General features: G+C 64.1%; 1 protein-coding gene across 1 annotated transcript in view; it reads right to left on the bottom strand.

The window, feature by feature from the left end:
* LOC114106837 (pseudouridine-5'-phosphatase) overlaps positions 1-21,066 on the bottom strand; it is a 58,350-nt gene that overhangs the window by 11,585 nt on the left and 25,699 nt on the right. Inside the window, exon 3 of the mRNA XM_071606995.1 lies at positions 2,954-3,183. Coding sequence (XP_071463096.1) covers positions 2,954-3,183 — 230 coding nt within the window. The remainder of the gene's footprint in view (positions 1-2,953; positions 3,184-21,066) is intronic.

The following is a 21,066-nucleotide window of genomic DNA, read 5'->3' as shown; positions in this document are numbered from 1 at the left end:
AGGGGCCTAGGGCAGGTCCCCACCGGGGGCTGCTGGACAGCAGCCTGAGGGCACAGGCACAGGGAGAGGCAACAGAAAAGGAGATGGGCCGGGGCAGGGCTCTGTGCTCTTAGAATGGCTGAAGGGGGGCCGCAGCAAACCCAGAAACTGCTCAACTGCCCCCCCCCCAAGGGCTCCAGGGGGTGCTCCAGGGGGTGCTCCGGGAGAGAGCCCCAGGGCGAGGGCTCCACGGGAGCTGGAGGGCGGGCACATGCTCAAGGAGGCAAGAGGCCGCAGGGCGAGGGTCCCACAGTGCTCTGTCCACGGCGAGGCCTGTCCCCGACCGTAGCTGATGCAGTTTCTAGAGACACAACCTGTCAAGCAGCTGCCGACTGATACTGCATGTGGCCGTGGGGCTGGGGAGGAGCGTCTGTTCTGGGGTCAGGCAGGCGACCACAGAGGGACCAGTCACACTGGGAGGTCCCGGGTGGACAGGGGACAGGAGTGCTCCCACACGACAGGGTTTTCAGAGTGCCCTGGGGAGAGGTGACCTGGCTCACAGGCGGAGGGCTGACAGGGCCAGGTGACGTGGGAAGCCCCTGGACAGCTGCTGCCAGGAGGACAGCTGGGGAGACCCAGACGAGGGACAGGAGAAAGCCTACCAAGGGGGCGGACCCCAAAAGACATGGATCAAAAAGGTCGCAAGCAGAAGAGACGGAGGAGAGGGAACCCTGTGGTAAGAGGCGAGAGCCGCGGCCAGGAGGACCCACTGGGGGCGGAGACGCTGGGCCTGGCTGGGCGGCGGAGTCGCCAGGCGCAGAGGGCTCCGGGTGGGTGGGCCCTGGGACCCCAGACTCCAGACCGGGCTGAGCTGGGAGCGTCCCACCCCCCGCCTGCTCCACGGGTCCCCTGAGCTTCCCTGGGATTTCCTTAGGCCCTCCCAGGAGCGAAGGCCTGGAGTCCGCGCAGGAGCTCACGGGAGGTGAGCGCACCCCAAGGGCAGGGCAGAGGTGGGGCCGGGGCGGGAGGACCAAGACAGCACGCGCATGGAGGCAGAAGGGCCAGGATGGACACCTGCAGACAACGCTTTGCCACTTGGGCCCAAGTTCCAGGGAGACGGGGAATGGGGCGGGGTGGGGGGGAAAGCGATTCCCAGGCACCCCGAGTTCTGAACCCAACTCTCCTTGTCCGAGGGGAGGCTGCAGGACAAGGCCAGGAGCGGCCCTGATCCTCCTGCCCCGCGGCCGCGCCCCCACACACTGCCCAACACCCTGCGGGGGTGGCCCCCGGAGCAGGAGCCCGCCAACTCTACCACAGCACACCACCGTGGGAGGGCCCCAGAGCCCCCGCAGGGCAGGGGTGACAGCTGCAGGACACAGGTGCCCAGCGCCCACACGGTGCCCCGGGGTGAGAGCCTGGGAGCTGGCCTGCCCTTTCCACACGAAGGGCTGCTCTCCTCTGACCAGTCACGTGCCATCACGGACAGGACGGCAACGACCGTGCAGTCCCAGGGCCTCCCCAGCCCGTCTCCTGGACACACTGGTGTGCGCGCCCCTGTGACCCTGGCCTGGCCACCACACGGGATTGTGCACCTGGACCCAGGGCAGGCCGTCCCTCCGCCCTCACACAGCGCCCACACAACCTGGACCAAGCTGCCCCCAACACGTCCCTGAACACCCTGCGGGGTCCCCGGGAAGGACCCTGAGGGCCGCGGCAGGAAGTCACAGGGCCATTCCCACTAGGCCCTGCATGGACCACAGCCGGAGGCTGAGCCCTGGAGGGTTAGGGTCACTTTTCAGCTGCTTTGTAGGCGTCTGAAGCGCCCTGCAAGTTCCCCCGCCCTCGGGGAAGGAGAGAGGTGGCCTCTTTAAACTTCCCGCCTGCTCCCTGCCTGGACGAATGCGATGTTCATCTGTCAGGACTGGGTCCCCTCAGGACTGGGGTGCGCTGGTGGCCGAGGGGGACTGCAGTGTCCCAGGAACCGGGCGTCCCCCACTCCAGCTCAGAGTGCTCCTGGGGGCCACAGGAGTCCGGGCCGTCCTCTGGTGATTGACTGATCCTCGAGCCCCCGTCCCCAGCCCCCGGTAAGGGGACGCCTGAAGGGCGGCTTGCTTCTGCAGGGTGAGGGTCTCGCTGTGCCCCAGCCTGCCGCCCTGTCACCACTGACCTCCTCCTCGTGCCCTCACCCTGCTGAGCCAACCCAGCACCTGGTTTCCTCCAGCCGCGCCCAGGCAGACCCTCCCTCTTTCCCAGGGTTGGTTCGCCTCGCTGTCCTGCCTTGGGGTCGCGTGCTTCACCCAGTCTCTGTGTCGGGGAGGAAGAGCGTTCCCTCCCTCCCCGTGCAGGCTGGTGACTGGGGACTGTGGGATTCTTTTACCAAGAGAAGGCAGAGGCTTTGTTCCCAAGTGTCATGAAGGGGGAGTTCCCAGAAGTTGGGACCAGGAGGCCGGCAGAGTGTTGGCTTCCTGAGGACTTCATGGGTCTACGGAGGGGCCCAGGGCCCTGAAGGGCCGCAGTGCCCCTGCCCAGCTGCCTCCTCCCCGGGAGACATCTCAAGTCCGACCTCAGGATGGACGGATCTGCCCGAGGAGCAAAGCCCTCTGCACAGCAGAAAGTGGCTTCTCAAGTAGCTGGGGCAGCAGGGTCCTGCGGAGCTCCTCGGAACTCGGGGGACAGGCTGGGGGGGCCGGGGGACTCCCTGGGTAGAGCAGTGCTGCAGGGAGTGGCCCTGATTGAGGGAGGGTGACAGCCCTGGTTGGGGCAGGGAGCCCCTCCCCGCCCCGCCACGCTGTCCCCTTCGGGCAGTGGGGTGTCCACTGTGGGCCTGGCCCAGTGTCACTGGGGACTGGGGCGCAGCTCTGACCTCACCGGCTGCCGGCCAGGGACAGGCACCAAGCCCTGGTGTTCAGCGGGCGCCACGTGGCTCTGCTCGGTGCAGCCACAGCGGGACCCTCGCAGCCCGCACCCAGCCTACCTGCTCCAGGGGCGGCGCAGGGGAGAACCTCCGGGCGCAGGTGAGGAAGATGTCGGGGTCGGGCTTGCCGCCCTTCACCTCGGGGTCGTCCCCCAGCACGATGTGGTCAAACAGGCAGAAGAAGGCCTTGTGTCTGCCGGTCTTCATCTCGAAGGACGTGGTCCCCGAGCTGGTGGCCAGGGCGAAGGGTATGCTGTGCTTCCGCAGGTGGTGGATCAGCTTCTCGGCCCCTGTGAGCAGGACAGAGACCCCAGAGTGGGGGACGGCTCGCCTGGGGGGGGGGGCTGCAGGGGGGACTTGGAGCAGCCCCCAAAGGCCGTGCGCTGGAGGCTGGGTCCCCAGGCCGGGTGCCAGGAGCAGGGGTGGTCCTGCAGTGGGGCCCAGGAGCCAGGGGCCTGGCGTGGACGGAGACCCTGGGCACCTGCTCTTGCCCATCTCTGCTTCCTCGCTGCCAGGAGGCGACAGCCCTCCTCAGCCACCTGCCCCCACCTGCCGCAGTCTGCCTGGGCACTAATCTCGAGCCACTGAAGCAGGAACAAACCTTGTCTCCGAACTCCCGCGAACACCACCCACGCAGCCTTCTCCCGGGACACACCACACACCAACTGGAGATCCCTCCTCTGGAAATCCCTCCACTGGCACTGCCCCAACCAGTGGGAACTCTTTGGGAATCCCCACAGACCTCCAAAGTAGGCAGCAAGAGCGGCCCCACTGCCCGACAGTAAAGGTCAAGTACACAGTGGACCCGGCATCTCAGCGATCACACACAGCTCAACTCAGATCATCATCTCAGTGGTTCCCTGGCCTCACCCTTCAAACACTCCCTCGGCAAATGCCAGGCACCGGCCTGGCTCTCAACACCCACCAGATGCTGCCCTTGCCACAGACCCAAAGTGACCGGCCCCAGTGGCCACAGACTGAAACCTCTGAAGTTTTGAGCTTCCGTGAAGGCGGCTCACCTGGCGCCTGTCACAGTGAGCAACAGCAGGCTCCAGCCACCTCCTCCAGGGGACTGTCTGATGGCTGAGGGGCCGTCTAGGAGGGGTCCCCAGCTCAGACACAGCCCTACACAGAGGTGGAGACAGAAAGCAGGACGTCAGCGCAGGTACTACTGTGGCGCTGCCCTGCACAGGGAGCAGGAGACGATTTCCTGGAAAGAGGCGTGGCGGGCACACAGCAGCTGGGGGAGGCGGGGACCCCTGGGGCACGCAGGGCGCAGGAGAAGGCCAGGGCCCGGTGGAGCTGCCGACCCGACCGTGTCTCTGATCTCAGGCAGCGAGCACGCAGGACCACGCTCTGGGCCTTTCTGAGAACCATCTGTACTGCGCACACAGTGGGTGGCCACCCCACGCTGGGGTGAGGGGGGCCCAGCGGCCCCGCAGAGGGGAGGAGAAGCAGGACACAGGGTCAGCTCGGCACCCGCCCCGGCACCAGGGAGAAGCAGCCGCGTCCTTCACAGCCCAGGAGCAGCACCAGGCAAGAGCACCCCACGCGGCCATGGCGAGGAGCAGTGACCACAGGACATAGGGACACAGCTGCCCATCAGACAGGGACACAGGCTGGTACCTGGGTCACAGGAGCCACAACTGCCACCTGCCCTGAGACTGCTGGGAAGGACACCTGGACCAGCCGAACCCCAGGGCTTAGCTGAACGTATTCCAAACAACTGCCGTGTCACTGTTTACCAGTGACAAGGGGCAGGACCTCTACCTGTCACAGAAACTGGCACACCTACAATCTCCTGCGGGGGGACAGGGCCATGGCAGGGGATGACCTGGAGAAAGGGTGCCAGCTGAGGCTGAGAGGCAGGCCCGGCGGCCCCACCCCATGACAGGCAGGTCAAGGCGTCCTGCGCCCGCCGGGGTAAGGACACAGCGTCCCCACACACCGACACTGCAGTCCTGCAACAGACGAACACGACTCACCCAGAGGCAAGAGCAGTCAACCGGAGCAGACACAGATGAGGTCGTCGGCAGAACCGGCCCAGCAGCGGCTTCACACTGGTCACCAGTGCGCCCAAGCAGAGGTGGGGACCCAAAGGGGCAGCCCAGCGCCTGCGGTCCACAGAGACCAACTCCGAGGCAGACACAGAGCAGGTTAAAAGCACAAAGGGAGAGAGCCACAGATAACGCGGCTCCCCCGGACACCGCCAGACGAAGCACAGGCAGAAGGATCTCAGAACAGTGACGGGCCATTACCAGGGACACAGAGGGACACTCTGTTGTGATAACACACGACTCATCAAAGCAGACAGCTCTGAATGTGTGCATACCACGTGACACGGCTTCAGGCTACATAAGGCAAACACAGTAAGGATCAGTGAATGGAGAGACGCACGAGGGTAGACCGCAGCCTCCCTCCCGTCCCGTCTGGGTAACGGCAGGACAAGCACACAGCAAGTGGGCGAGGGAGGGCGGACGTCCAAGGTCTGACCTAGGGTCTGTAATATGAACACAAATTCACAGTAGAATCCTGGTCACTTTCCAGAAGACAGAGGTACTATAACCCATGATGACATCGTTCTCAAAGTTTTTCAGTCATTGAGATCAGGCAGAATCTGCTCCCTGAGCAAGACAGAGCTAAGTGTGCTATCAACAGTGGATGGTGCTGGGAAACCACAGGTGTCTGCATGTGAACAACACGCTCCTAGGTCAAGGTGACCTCCCGGGGACTCTGACAAGAGTGTAGAGAACAAGCCACGGCCGGGTCCCTGGGCACACCTAGAGGAGTGGAAGGGAGAAGGCGGCAGGAGGAGGAAGAGGAGGAGCCGGCGAGAAGCTGCAGGACCACAGCTGGTTCCTGGAAGAGGTCATCAAGCAGCAGGCAGGCGGGCCACAGCTGGCCGGCCCAGGGAGACAGGAAGAGGGAGCTCAGCCAGCCAGCCGGCCGGGGTCAGAGAGCGGATGGAAGCTGGAGCCCCTTCACGCCAGCAGCTGGGACCCTGGCTCCGGAGCCCAGCCTGGGACAGACACCAGCTCGTGGGAAGACAGGGACGGGCCGAACGGCCTCCAGCCAGGAAGGAAACAAGGTGCAGGCAAGGCCTTCCCTCTCCAGGCTACAGGGGCCTGAGCCGCAGGCAGGAAACTCGCAACCCGTTCAGGCAAGTGGAGGAGCGCTCCCCAGGTCCTCACGCCACCGCACTTCCCGGACGCCAAAGCCGCACACAAGCCAGAGGAAGAGAGCTGCAGCTGCCTCAGCCCCCGTCCACACACACGCCTGCGCCTGCACAGAGGTCCCCGAGCAAAGGCGCGCATCTGGGAGCTGCTGCGGAGCTGCCCACGAGTAGCCACACCCTGAGGTGGCCGGCAGCACCTGCAGACCCGCATCACACCTGACTGCAGGCAGGAGCCGCATCCCAGAGACCCGGGGACAACTGGACGGCGGGCAAAAGGCAATTACAAGAGCGGGGCAATAATGCACCTCCTTCTGGATACTCAGGGATCACAGCAGAGTCCCCCAAGCACCCCAACTAAAAAGATGCGCACATGGCATCTTAACCAAGTTCAAAAAGTCAAGGGAGTGCATGCTCATCTCTGAAGCATGCTGTAAAAAGAAAAAAAATGGTTCAGGTTCTTTGGTGCTATGAATTTTTAATGTCACCGCTGTGTTTTGTTGAAGCCGATCCTGTCACACTGTTCTTCCTGTGGTTATTTTCAAGGTACTAACGTAGCAGCAGCAGGGGCGCAGTCAGGGCGCACTAAAGCGCGTCTCCAACTGCAGGGCACACCCGCCCAGGAGCCCAAAGGGGCTTCGGGTAGTTTTCTGCAGTCTGGGGAGGGCCCTGAGCCGTGCTCCACAGCACTGTCCCCTACCTGCCGTCCACAACTGGTCCCAAGCAAGCTCACGGGCCAAGGTCCCGCGAAGCCTTTGGGAGCAGAGGGAAAGGGGCCCATGACAACCGTCTGAAGGCAGGTCTCAGGCTCGGGACTCTCGCCCTGGGCCTCCACTTCTGCCAGCGACCAGCAGCACAGAGGGACCCCTCAGCTGCTGTGGGTGATGCGAGTGCAGGGCAGGGAAGCCCAGTCCACGCGAGCCGGCTGCGCAGCCCTGCATTAACGCTCGGTAACAAGGAACGTGTCACTGTCCCTCCAGAAGCTCACGTCCAGGACATGCTGGCCACCAGCACTGCCGGTGCACTCTGAGAAGGACAGGGCTGTAGGGGGTACATGGGCCAGTCCTGGGGAGAAGCTGCTTAGTTGACAAGTAAGGGAACCCCCACAGCTCCCAGGGCTGGCTGCGGGGAAGGGCAGTGTCCATGGCCGGGGTCAGCTTCCCCAGGCTGCCCTGCAGGGCAAGGCACAGCATCACCACAGGCACAGGCTGGATCCTCCTCGGGGCCCAGGGTGGGGAGAACACTCTCAAGGGAAAGTGCAGCGAGACTGACAGCGCCACAGGCTTCAGGGGTGCTCCCCAAGCCCCCGTGAGTGACGTGTGCATGGAAACCGGCCAGCTAGCTCCACGGGCCCTGGCCTGAGCGCGAGGGGGGAGGAACTGGGCAAGGAGGGGAGCCCACCCGCACAGCTGACCACCCGCACAGCTGACCCCCTGCAGAGCCGGGCCCAGCGCGGACGCCCTGGGTGCAGAGACTCACGTCTGAAGAGCTCATGGCCAGGAGCGTGGGAGGGAGCCCTGGGGAGGGACACGTGGCTGGAGGGCCAGAGCCGCCCAGCCCCCTGGAAGCCACATCACAGTGCTGCGCAGGGGCCTGTCCTGCCGCCTAGCTCGCGCTGTCCGTCCACCCTCCTGCTGCATCCTGAGGAGTGGGGACCCCCGCACCCGGCCCAGGCTCCTCTGCCAGTCCCCTAGGGGCAGGGGACCCACAGCACACGCGCCACAGTAGAGGTTATGGGCTGAGTAGAGGGGGTGCACGGTGGCCCCCTAAGGTACGGCCCTCCTCTACCCGACCTTGTCTGGACCCAGGGTCTTTAAGTGAAGGACTCATCCTGGGTCAGGGTGGGCCTCATGCAATGGCAGTGTCCTCCCAAGACACACAGAGGGGACCCAGACCCAGAGGAGGAGCCCAGGAGCTGGAAGGCAGGAGGGAGCCTCCCTGGGCCCCCGAGCAGCAGCCCAGGTCTGGGAAGTGTGCCCTCAGGGCTGCAGCCAGCTGGCTCAGCTGCTGGTACAAGTCCCCGATTCCGGAGCTTCCTCACAGTGGCCTCGGGAACCAAGGCACAGGTCCGTCTCGACTGTGACGGAGCAGCACGCACGCAGGGCCAGGCGTGTGCAAAGGCTCCCATGTGAAGACCCAGGCAAAAGAGGGTCCTGCTGCTAACAGGAACAGCCACGTGCAATCAGGGCTCAGGGGGACGCGAGTCAGGGGGTCCCCAGAACAAGAGCAGAGGCTACAGAGGAGGGAGCCTCGGGACAGAGAGAGCCCTTGAAGACCAGCACCAAGAACCACCGGCCGCCGTCTGGATCGGCAGTGTCTCCCGAGGGCCTGGGCACTGAAGCCTCGGTCCCCAGGCTGGTGCCAACGGAAGGTGGCCAGACCTCCAGGAGTGAGGCCCAGGGGAAGGTCTTCATGTTTGGGGGCTGAGCCGTGGAAGGGGGCACTGGGACCCCAGTCTCTTCCTCTCCTTCCACTTGCTGGCTCACTCTGAGGGGGAGGGCTGCTTCACCACAAGGTCCCTGCCAGCCATGCTCTTCAGCCTGGAGCCAAGGGGCCATCTGCCCAGGGACTGGACCCCCCAAACCACGTGCCCACAGAGAGCCTCGTTCATAACTTGGTCATGTGAACCCCAGCTCTTCAGGAAGCCAGCAGCGGAGAGACGGGCAGGAAAGCACAGTGACAAGTGTCCCCCTACGGCTTGTGTCCTTGCTGGTTGGAGATGTAGGAGCCACGTAGACTCCAAACAAGGGACCACGCTCACACAACCCAGGCAGGTCCTGGCGGGGGCTCCTGAGGCCAGTTCCACTTCCTGGCTATGAAGACCCTCTGGACACCCAGGACAGCCTCTCCTGAGCCCTCCCCCCTCCCCTGGGGGACGCTCAGGGGGGCAGTTTCCTGCTCTGTCAAGGTCCCCTGGGGGCCTCAGCCCACTCTCCAAGGTCACACCCATCCTTGAAGCGGGAGAGACCCAGCACAAGGTGTCCTGGGCTGCTCCGCCCCTCCCCCTGTACCAGGTGCTGCGCTCCCCTCCCCCCGTACCAGGTGTGCGCCTCAGCCAACAGAAGGGCAGTGACCTCAGGGGAGCTGTCGTGACAGGCACCGTCTCCCTTCCGTCCTGGGTCTGTCCCAAGGCAAGAGGAGAGGAAGCAGGCTGAGTGGGGGTTGGGAGGCCAGGGCTCGGCCGGGCGTCTGTGCCCCTCGGGTCCTGCACTCTGTGTCAGGAGGCATGGGACGGGGTGGCTCTCAGGAGACCCGGGCAGGCTGCCCTAGATCCATCAGCGGGAAACTCGCAGGAGAGTCCTGCGCAGGGTTCTCGGCACAGAAGACAGCAGCATGTGACGTCAAGCCTAGGACGCAGCCACTGGCAACCACAGGTGTCTCCAAACTCTGTACGAGAGGTACGCGCTTCCAACCTGTGGATGGCCCCACGCTGTCCTAACCTCCCAGATGGGAGCCCCCTGTAGGACCTTACACTCAGCAACCAGTGATCACACACCTGTGTCACAGTAGATGACATCTGCGGAGCAGCAACCTCGGGGCTTCGCAGGTTAAACGTGGATTCAGAACTGCCGTTCAGTTACCTGTGCAGGGGCGGGGAGTCTGTCCAGGGCTGGCCCGTCCTCTCCGCGGGCCTTCGTCATAAACACTGGCATGTGCGGCGGGGTCCTAAGGCGCCCCCCGTGTAGGCGGAAGACAGCACTTGCTCTGACACCGGTTCCTCCCACAGAGGGCCCTGGCCTCAGCTCTGACCCAAGGCTCCCGAGGCTGTGGCCTGGGGATCCAGTTTCAGCCTGAGGCCCCCCAGGACACACACACAGCACCACACTCACGCGGTGTTTAGAATGGTAATGATAAACATCACATAGATTTGTAAGTGGCTGAAACACAGGCCTTTTCTGTTTCAATCTTGCACCTGTGCCCATGCCTAGGGAAATGTCCTGCACGACACGCCGTCTGCTTGTGGCCGCTTGCAGGAAGGTGGGGTGGCCGCACAGCTGTGTGTGGGCCTCTCAGAGTCCTCATTCAAGGCTGCCGACCCCATGGGCCTGGATGCCAGCTCCTGGGAACGCGCGTCCACCTAGGCCGTCGCTGGTGTTGGCAGGCCCCCCCCTTCCCCAGGCGGTCCCAAGGACTTCTGCACTGCGGGGAAGGCATGGGCTGCGACAGGGCACCGTGACCGTGCCCAGACCTGCAGCACTCATTCCCAGGGGCCTCTGCAGAGCGTGAACAGCTGTGGAACTCAGGGACCTGGCCCTGCAGCACGGGAGGCAGGGGGTGGGCGGGGGGTGGGCAGGGGGTGGGCAGGGTCGGGCCAGAGGGAGGAAGAGGCTGGGTGTACAAGAGAAAGACTCCTGCAGGAGGGAAGGGCTCTGGACCTTCTGCAACAGGGGCCCAGCTCAGGGCAGAGTGGGAATCCGCACCAGGGCCATTGCAGGCTGGGCTTGTGGGGGGATGCGGGGGACCCCTGGTGAAGAGCCCAGCTGCAGCCTGCCCTGGATGTCCCCAAGGATCCTGGGTCACAGGTGTGGTCCCCAGCCTGGGGGATCCTGGGAGGTGGTTGGTGGAATCTGGGGAGGCCTGTTGGGGGAGGTATCGGGAGGTCCCAGGAGGACCCCTGCGCCTTAGAGGGAGTGGGGGCGCCTTGCACCTGGGAGGGGGTGGGAGGGGGCGGGACCCTGCTCCTGGGAGGGGGTTGGGGGCCATGCGCCTGGGAGGGGGTGGGAGGGGGAGAGACCCTGCGCCTGGGAGGGAGTGATGCACCTTGGAGGGGGTCCCGGGGGTGGGGCCCTGCGCCTTGGAGAGGGGGTGGGGGGGAGGCGGCCCTGCCTCCCAGCCCTTTGCTCCAGGCTACCCTGAAGGGAGCAGGTCTGCCTCAGTGCAGCTCCCACCACTGCACCTGGGCCGCCCTGGGCTCAAAGGCCCGCAGAGACCAGGTCACGCAGTGGAGCCTCTGAAACCCCGGGCAACACTCACCTCCGCTCCCTACACGTCCAACCTCAGGCGCCGTGTCCCAGGGAGGGACCGACTAGCCCAACTGTCCTGCCCTGATGCTCAGATCCAGGCAGCACCTGGACGGATCTGGCTGGCCACAGGGCCTTTGCAGAGTCCCCCAAGTCAGCCTGAGGCCACTGGACTCCTGCTAACACTCCCTCAGCTCCCGAGTCCCAGGGCTGCCTCTGCGACACCTCCTCAGCACGTGTCCCCTGACCGCACCAGGCTGCCTGACCTTTCTCCCACCCGTGCCCTTGCAGGGAAGGCCACACCAGGCTTCCCTCAGGGGTGCCTGAGCAGAGCAGGGCTCTAGGCCAGGACGCGCCAGCTGGGTGGGCTCAGAGAGGTGCCCCCAACACGGTGGGCTGCCACGCAGCCTGTTCTGAAGTCAGGGCCACGGGACTAACCTCTGTCCTGTCCTCTGTCCCTGGTACCTTTACCGCCCCCAGCATGAGTCAGAGGAACCCCAAGTCCCGTTCCCTGGGCAGGTCAGAGAAACAACAGCTCTTCTGCCCCAAAGCAAGCCGTAAATTAGTAGCACCCTCCCTTCTCCCTGGAAGGCCCTCTTTCCAGAAGGCCCCGCTGTACCAGGAGGAAGGTGCACTGCCCACGGAGGCCGAGAGGAATCTGATGGAGCAGGCTGAGCAGTTGGCTTTCTGAGCCTGGGACCACAGCACCTGGCAGGAACGACTCGGGAGAGATTCATCACGGCTCACGGGAGGGAGGGAGGGAGGGCCGGCGGGCGCTGCCCAGAGAGAAGACGCACCCAGAGGCCTGCTCCGGCACCCAGGCTCCCCATCGCAGCTGCCAATCACAGCTACAAATGACTCCTCCATCGACAGAGTCAGAGGCCTCCTGATCAGCGCCTGCCCAGCTCTAAGGTTGCTGCTCCAAGGATTTGTCGCTTCAAACCAAAGTACAAAACATCTACTTAAACAGCACGTTGTTATCAGCAAGAGAACAATGTAAGTCAGAAGGTGTCGACGGCTTATTGAATCCTCTCCGTTCTCTGTTGCAATTCCATACGGCAAGACCATCCAAACTCACTTGTCAGAAAAGGACAGAGCTTCATGGCACAGATGTGAAGAAGGCGCTGGATTCGTCACACAGAAGACCCCACTCGATTCTCTCAAGGTGGCCCTGCAACGGCCTCCAAGCCGAGGTCAGCGTGCCACCCTCCTCCACTTCTCTGCATCCTGAGGTGACCTCTAAGGCGTGAAGTGGACCTGCCCTGCCCAGTGCACAGGATGAACAGAAAACTGGAGACGAGGGAAGACGCGGGAAGACCCCCCAGTTCAACTCCCGTGCAGCGAGGCACTGGAGGAGAGGTGAGCGCCTCTCAGGTCAGTCCCATGCAAGCCAACTGCTCAGCAAGCCTCCCGTGCAGAACGGACTCACCTGCCTCGAGCATGCTCAGCAAGACGGGCACGGTCCTGCGTCTCCCCATGGTCACCTCAAACCAAGCTGGACATCACTGACCCGGCCTCGGGCTTGTACAGGAAACCAAGACTGTTTCCTTTCACTGTTCTTCCCGGACAGCACCCTGCAGAGACGTCAACGCCGTGGCCCTAGCGCGTGCTGTACCGTGTCTGTGGGGACATTGAGCCGGTCCCCTCTAACGTAACCCCTGCCCTTACGCTTCCAAATCCATGGGAGTGCCTGCCGCCACGTGTTTACAAACAGAAACGCAGTGCAGATGTCCACGTGCCCAGTCACACCACATCTCGGGTCACTGGGGGCAAAGACCCGAAGGTCATTCCTTAGTCCAGGATGCGTGCGGTAGTTAGCAGCCTGCGGTGAGGAGCTTCTTAGCAGAAGGACTCCCGCCCACATCACCCCAGAGCTGGACTCCCCAGGGGACAGGAGGTGGAGGCTCGGGGCGTGTCCCCTTCTCCAGGGACACAGATATCTGCAGGGCTCCTTCTCTGCTCTGGGCACAGATGTCCCTAGACCCAGGCACAGTCTGGTGAAATACGCAGGAATGTTGGCGCGTGGCCGGTCACCTGCGTGCTTCTTGCCAAGTTGGCACAGCTGCCCATTAAGAACTACAGAGGCCCAGCGTGATCAAGAGTCAGCTGAACAACCCCAAAGACAGACGGCCACCAGCAGAGCCTTCGGAGGCAGGGCCCAAGTGCAGGGGCTTCTGCGACCAGAGGGTGATCCCCAAGCCAAGCCATGGCCCAGGGCACCAGGGCCGCAGGAGTCCTGGCTCAGAGCACCTCTGCATCTCCACCTCCGTAAAGGGGCCTGCAGGAGCTCGGGTGGTCACGCAGCCCCGCGGCCCCCACGTCCCCCCTGTGTGTCAGGAATGCCAAGGGCAACCACTTCCATGGGGGGACGGGCAGGAGGCTGAGGCCACACCCAAACCTGTGACCCCAAGTAGCAGGACACCGTGATGCTCTGGTGGCAAGGGACCTAACACCACTCAGGCCAGCTTCCTAGACGTGGCAAAGGTCACTCTTCTGGGGTCCATGGCTGTGCTAGTGAGACTGCAGCCCCTAACCCCTGTGGGACTGATGGGCACAGCCCACAGCCGGGTACGGAGACGGGGAGGGAGGGAGGGGGAGCTGCCCCTGCGACGGGACCTGGACAGATGCCTTCTCTCTGCCAGAGTTCCTGCCTCCTAGAGGTCATGTCCCCCCTCCTGCCGCTGCCCCCAGACAGGAAAGCAGTGGACAGCCAGAGGGACCCATAACTGAGGGCTGGGATTCCGCCCCTGGGCCCCCCACTGCCCGGAAGCAGACCTTGGTGCCATGTGGGTCCTAAAGGTCTCGGCTGAGCCCCGACCCCACCAGGTATGGCCCCCAGATGGGAGACTGCATGCCAACCTGGAGAGCAGGCCTGCACAGGAGGGGACGGTCAGGACTCTGGTGTGACCGCTGCTCTGTCCCCAGGGAGTCAGGCCCTAAGTGCAGGCCAGCATAAATCATGGCTGGCCACTGCCCCAGGCTGCAGTCCGTGCCTCCCAGCCCCCAGGTGCATGAGCAGGCTGCCACTGGTCCCCGGCAGTGAAGCCAGAATCAGGCAGTGTCCATAGGTAAGTGGAGTCAGGTTGGTCAGGGAGGCCCATCTTGAGCGAGTCTGGGAAGTTGGAGACTGTCTCCCCCCCCCCCAGGGGTCTTATCAAGAACCTGCCCTGCTCCAACCTGTTGCCAAGGTGACCTGTCCTAGGACCTGCCCCTCCCACAGGGAGCTGTAAGGTGTCCTGGGTGCTCCACGGGGAGAAGTCTGTGTCGCCCTTTTTAAGTGAGCCCCGCTCTGGGTGCTGGCCTGGGTGCTTCTCCAGCGCCCACACTTCAACCTGAGGGAAGCAGGACTGTCACAGGTAGTCACAGATGACCCGCAGTGTCTGCAGGACCAGTCCCTGCCGCCCAGCCCCGGGGCAGAGCAGCAGCTGGCCCTGGGCAGGTCGCAGAGGCTGGGGGACAGGGCTGGCCGAGCCCTGCACAGAGCAGCAAGCCACCAGGGGAGGCCGGCAGGGCTCAGGGGACGCCCACCCTCGTGCCGTGCCAGGCAAGTGCAGAAACGCAGACGCGAGCCAAGAGGAGTGGCCCCTGATGTGGCCTGTGGCCATGAGAGGACACTGTCCCCACGCCCGACCCTCCTGTCCTGCGTGGCGGCAGACTTCCTGAGGCACAGGAGCATGTGCCTGAGACTCTGCCTCCTCTCCTGGGAGCGGACCCAGGCCTTGGTGGCTCTGGGAGGGCCCAGCTGCCCCGCCTTCCGCTCAGCTCCTAGCTCGGAGGCCCTTGCTGCCAGGCCCGCAGGTGGGTCTAGTTGTGGCCAGCAACACGCACCCTGCCACCCCAGGGCTCGGGTCCACTCAGACCTTCTGACCCACCCCCACAGGCCAGTTCTGTGTCTTGGCCACAGGGGATGGGAATGAGCCTTGTCCTGGGAAAACCTGTTCCGGGGCACATAGCTACCCTGCAGAGTCATGTGTCCTACCAGTGTCCTTGACTCAGCAAATGTAAGACCAAAAGAATGCTTGAGGCCTACTTCAGAGCACAGCAAGAACCAACCAGCGTGACACAGGGGCAGTATCTGGAATGCAGGTGACCCTCCCAGTAGTTTAGGGGATGGATAACGTGATCCGGCCACCCAACCCCTCAGGGTCTAGACCCATCGGTTCAAATGTGTCCACCTCTTGAACTCACCAGTCACCCTGACCCACTTGTTCCTCCAGTGAGCGTGCTGGTCAGTGCTAAGAGTTCTTGTCTGACTTTCCCTGGTGTGGGGTGACCTGCTGTGTGGTGTTGTGGCCACAGAGTGTCCCCTAGACCTACAGATCCTCACTGAACTAAGGGCAGGACTCACTCCCTGGGACGGCTGTGGGGGAAACGGCTGTGTGTCCAGCTGGAGCTTCTGATGAAGACTCTTGTGTGATGGCATGGGCTCCGGGAGGTCTGTGGGGCCCAGGAATCCGGCATAACAATGCCCCTTCAAAGGCCCCAGCCTCTCTCCTCCCCAGGGAGCTGCCAGCAGGTCAGAGGTCAGCAGGGGCCGGGACTTGGAGGACAGAGAGGTCCTGGCCTGTTCCTGGAGCCGCCACAGGGAGGAGGAGCCTGGCTTCCAGGAGGACAGAAGCGTCCCCTTCCTGGCCCTGCAGACTGCAGTGTGCTGCTCCCCCCACCCCCCCACCCAGGGCGCTCCCCTGGCCCCAGCTCAGACCCCCACCCCCACTCAGGGAGCTGTCCCCTCCCCCCCCCACAGCAACCAGCTTCTCCTCCCCCACCCCTCCAGGGACCCCTTCCCGAGTCCTTCTGACAGGAAGCTGCCAGGGGGGCCCACTCCCCTGCTTAAAGCACAGCCCCCGAGGACAGAGACCCTCCAGGGGCTCCCAGCACCTGCTCTGGATGCCCAGGTCTAGGAGGGAGGGGAGCAGCAGCCCAGGAGCAGGAACGCCCGCCCAGGGTGGGGGTGGGAGGCAGGGGCAGAGGCCAGGGCAGAGGCAGAGGCCAGGGCAGGGGCAGAGGCCAGGGCAGAGGCCAGGGCAGAGGCCAGGGCAGGGGCAGGGGCAGGGACAGCTGCAGACAGCTCTGGGACCCGACAGGAAGGAGTGAGCCAAGAAGGAAATGATCCTTCCACAAAAGGCAGAGGGTGGGTCCCACAAAAGGCAGAGGGTGGGTCCCACAAAAGGCAGAGGGCGGGTCCCACAAAAGGCAGAGGGCGAGGGCGGGGGAGGGGGCGGGGGAGGGGGCGGGTCCCACCCAGCAAGGAGAGGGCCTGGGCTACCGGCAGGCTGCAGCTGGGCTTCCGTCCTGGCTGGTGCTCTCCTGGGCACTGTGCAGAGGGAGGGAGGCCACAAACAGGGCGGGCTTCACATGAGGGCGGAGCCTTCCCTGGGGGAGACCAGCCCCTCAAGAGCCAGCCACAGTGCCCCAGCACCCCCAGGGGGTCTCAGGGTGGGACCAGGGCGGGGCCAGGGGTGTGCGTAACAACACACCTGAGGCTGGCGGTTTGTAAAGAGGACAGACCCACTTCTTTCAGTTCTGAAGCTGTAAGCAGCCTGAAGTCCAAGAGACGAGGAACTGGCTCTGTCCCCAGAGAGGCTCCCTGGCCCCACATGGCCTGGCGCCTCCTTCATGAGCTCCCCTCCCCACCCAGGGGCAGCGCGCTGCGTGCTCACAGGGCAGCGGAGAGAGAGAAGGGCCGGAGCCGCTCTGCGGGCCCTCTGTGAAGCCAGCCCAGACCCCACCCATGGGGCTGCCCCTTCCCCTAAGGGTCCCACCTCTTAGCCCCACGCTGTGCCTTCACATGCACCAGGTCTGGGGCAGTCAGAGCACGGCACTGCACAGTAGGGATGTCAGTGCCCCCGCCTCGTGCCGTGACCAGGGCCAAGCAGGACATGCAGAGGACTAACCCCCACTGACCAGTCCCCACTGTCTGCTCCCCCCTCAGCTCTGTGCTCTGCAGAGGGCGCTGTGGGCAGCGGACGTGAGAGCGCCGAGCTCAGGCTTGGTGCAGCCGCAGTCCAGCCCCAGGAGGCCCTGCGTGGCACAGCGCCCAGCCTGCCCAGGAGGGAGCACAGCACTGCGGCCCGGGGAGGGCGCTCAGGACCTCGGCGCCTGTCCCACTCCTCCCCAGGCCCAGACGCCACTCTCCATGACAACATGGGAGAGGACAGGGCCAGGGCCCGGGACACGAGGAGGCCCTGGCTTTCTGGTCAGTGGCCTTCCAGTGTGAAGCTCTCCGTTCAGGGACACCAAACGCAGCTTCATCCATCCCAGAGGACCCCCTCCCAGGAAGAGGGGCTGGAAACACGAGGAGGTAGCCACAGGGTGGACACACTGCTTGACATCCCAGGTGGAGATGTTCTAAGGCCACGCGACTCGGGTGGAGTGACAGTGACTGTTTCAGAAACTCAGAGAGCTCCCAGGACGTGAGCCACATGCTCTCCTTCTCCAGGCCCCTCACCTGAGCAGCTCTGCAACCCTCGCTGCCCACAGCCGCGCGTCCAGGCCTAGGCGGGAGGTCTGCCCCGCCCTCGGGCAGCGGGCCCCTCCTCACCACCCTTCCAGGGCGCCCAGGGCACTCGGCGATGCAGCCCTGAGGTGCCGGGCACCGTCCTCCCGGGGGCCCCTCCACCCCACCCAGGGCCCTGCTGGCAGGCTCAGGCCCAGCCCAGCCTGGAGACACCCTCCTGAGGGCGACAGGGAGGGCCACCCACTGCGTCACAGCCAGGCGACACCTCCACTGCAAGGACACACAGAGCCCTGACCCCAATCGAGCAGACAGGCCCACGGGACACCAGGGCCGCCCGCTCCCCCAGCTCACTTGCCCAGACCTCCCTGGCCCCACGGTGGCCCAGAGAGCAGGAGGAGGAACAATGTGACATGAGGTCACCCTTCTCTGCAGCCCCTCCTTCCTGATGAGCTCCTGGTGACGTCCAGGCCCCACACTGTCCTCCCACAGGACGCTTCCAGGGAGAAGCACCCCTCGCAGCGCAGGAGGGGACAAAGTGGCAGGTGCACCAAAGCACCTCTCCAGACCTGGGAAGGGGACAGGGCCCTTCTGTGTCACTGAACAATGACACAAGTGTCCCCCAGGGTGGGACTGGGATTGGCTGAGGGCAAAGAGGAGACGGGTGGATGCAGAAGAGGCGCACCCCCCGCCAGGAGAGGGGCGAGGGGCAGGAGGCTGTGCTCCGCCATCCCTGCGCTCTCATCCCTGCGCCCTCGTCCCTGCCCTGCGCGCCCATCCTGTCCCTATGCGCTCTTGTGGTCCTCCTCTCCCTTCCCCTGCTCTGTCCCTTAGGCCACCTCCCCCTCCTCGGCCTCCCCTCAGGCCACTCCCCATCACTGTGGCGTCCAGTCTTCTCAGCCTGACTCGGTCTCTGCTCCGCAGGGCCACCCTGCACTGCCCTGCACCAGGTCCTCTGCCTCTGCTCAGGGTCCTGCTGAGCAGAGTGAGCAGAGCCAGGGGGCTGCCTGGGGCGTGCCTAGGGCCTCGGGCTGCGGGGAGACCTGTGCCGTGGCCGAGCAGGGCTCCTCCGTGTCCCTGGGAGGTCAAGCACACAATCTCCAGTTAAGGGTCACAGTGACCGACTAAGGGCGCTCTCCAGTACCCCCCACCCTGTCACAGGGAGGAACAACAAGAGCGCCCTGAGGCGCGTGCCAGGGGCCAGGCTTTGAACGTGGGGCTCCTGGTGGCGTTCATCGGCCAGGCCCTCCGTGACCGGCCCCTCGTCACCGGACACCTGGCCTCAGGGGACCAACGAGGTCAGCAGCTGAGGGCACTGCAGCGGCCTCCACCCACAGACCCTCGGCGTCCCAGCCAGGCGTCCAGGCCAGCAGGACGAGGGGTGCGCGCAGAACCACAGCAGAGCACGGGAAGGCAGGCAGGGAAGGGGCTGCACGGGCAAGACCCGGCGCTCCCGCTGCGCGCAGTAGCTGCTTCCTCAACCCGAAGAGAAGGTGGGCCACGGGAAACGGTCTCCACAGGCCCTTAGCCATCTACGGGAAAAGAAGACCTGGACACAGGAATCCGAAAAGAGGGGGCACTGCAGCCCCACAGCAAGGGAGAGCTAGAGAGGGGGCCGTCTGCCGGGGTGACCCCAGGAAGGGCACGCCCTACAGGAAGGGCACGTCCCAGACGCTCGGCCTGCAAGGCCTGAGTCGTGAGAGCAGAACTGAGCATGCCCACGAGAGTGGGGAGACTCAGCAGCGATCCTCACAGCGACCTCCGGTCCCAGCCGCTGGGGCCAGGGCTCCACGGGGAACCCCACGGAGCAGGGTAAGAACCGCAGGTCACACCCCTGATGAGGCGAGGCAGAGCTCAGGTTCAAGAGCAAATCAAGAGAGTCAGCTGGCAGCACAAGAGGGGCTCGCTCAACACAGGAAGAGCAGAGGACAGCACCCACGGTCACTCCCCTGGGGCAGGCAAAGCACTGCAGAGGCCGAGCACGGAGAAGAGCCAGCAGCTTCCCAGAACAGACGGTCACAGTCCAGCAAGGGGCCGGAGCCTTCCCCCCAGGCCTGGGCAGGACAGGAGGCCTCCCAGCATGGCAGGTCTAGCTAGAGCAACAGGGAGAGGGAGGAACACGGGAACCCACCCTGGAACAGAGGTCAGGTAAGATGGTTCACAGGTAAGATGGCAGTGCACACGGAGAAACTTGCAGGGGGACACACCTGTGCACACCAAACTGCTAAAGCAAACAGACCCACTCAGAGGAGTCGTAGGACACAAAGCCAACAGAATCAGCCACATCTCTGCACATACAACCAACAGCTCCAGAGGAAGTCACTGAATCCAGGGCGTTCGGATGGCCTAAAGAACACAGACTCAGGGACGACCCACTGCGGCTGATCGGCCTGTGCACCCAGACCCCAGAACGGCAGGAAGAGATTAAGGGGGACGCCCACAGACCACGCAAACGCCACGGCAGCCGACGTGCTCAGAGCCAGGACAGCAGCCTGTGAGTTCAAACAATCCCACCCAAATCCCAGTGGGGTCTTTTCAGGAATAGAGAAACCCACCCCGAAACCTGCCTGGAATTTTTAGAGACCCAGAGCAGCCAGGAGCCATCTGGACAAACAGGCCAGAGCGGGAAACCGTCACTTCCTGCTCTCAACAGGTGTCACAAACCTGTGGTCACCACAACAGTGTGGCCCATGGAGTCCACAAGCCCAGAAATGAGCCCTCCCACGTGGGGACGGACACTCTGTGACAAGACAGCCAGAGCCCTGGCCACAGGAAAGAGAAGACTGGAACACATGGCAGGGGACAAAGGGACATTCCCACGGGAGGGAACACAGTCGGACCTGTAACCAGGGCCACGTTCAGAATTCATCAAAGTGGAGCCAAGATGGGACCCAAGACGTGCAGTGATCAACTCGTGGGAGGAGACGAGGAGCGCACTGGAGAGATGGCACAGCAAGAACAAAAGACCACATCACGGAAGGACAAAGGGCGCGAGGAGCATTTCTCCACCGCTAGAGATGGGCAGAGCTCCTTCAGATGCTCTACATCCCCAGGAAACGCCAGTTCACAGCCACAGTGAGACGTCACCACACCACTGTAGGACAGGTGTCACCCACTGTGAACTAGGCACGCGGAGGGCTGAGGCGGGAGGACCCAGTGAGACGCGGGCCTCCGCAACTGAGACTCAGCAGTCTGGTGAGACCCTAGAGCTCAGCGGTCAAGCACCCCCGGTTCAACCCCCGGGACCAGCAAGAAGAGAAAGGGGATGTGCGGCCTCCGTGGCAGTTCCTTCACTTCTGGGCACACCCCTGAAAAACTGAACGCTGGCCCTCAGGGACGGCCCAGCCCAGGCTCAGAGCAGCATTCTTCAGAGGCCGGGAAGCAGGAGCACACACCGAGCCCCCAAGACGGTGGCGAGGAAAGGAGGCGCGGCCCGCACACGAGGGAACGCTACTCCGCCTCATGGAGGACACACGTCACGTGCTCCAACGTGGTGCTCCCAGGACGTGGTGCTCCCAGGACGTGGTGCTCAGTGAGACTGGCCCATCCAGAGGACCGACCCTGCAGGATTCCACCGAGCACAGGT

The sequence above is a fragment of the Marmota flaviventris genome, chromosome Y (assembly GCF_047511675.1).
Source record: "Marmota flaviventris isolate mMarFla1 chromosome Y, mMarFla1.hap1, whole genome shotgun sequence".
In the NCBI taxonomy this organism is placed as follows: Eukaryota; Metazoa; Chordata; class Mammalia; order Rodentia; family Sciuridae; genus Marmota; species Marmota flaviventris.
This window is presented reverse-complemented; position numbering and strand designations above follow the sequence as displayed.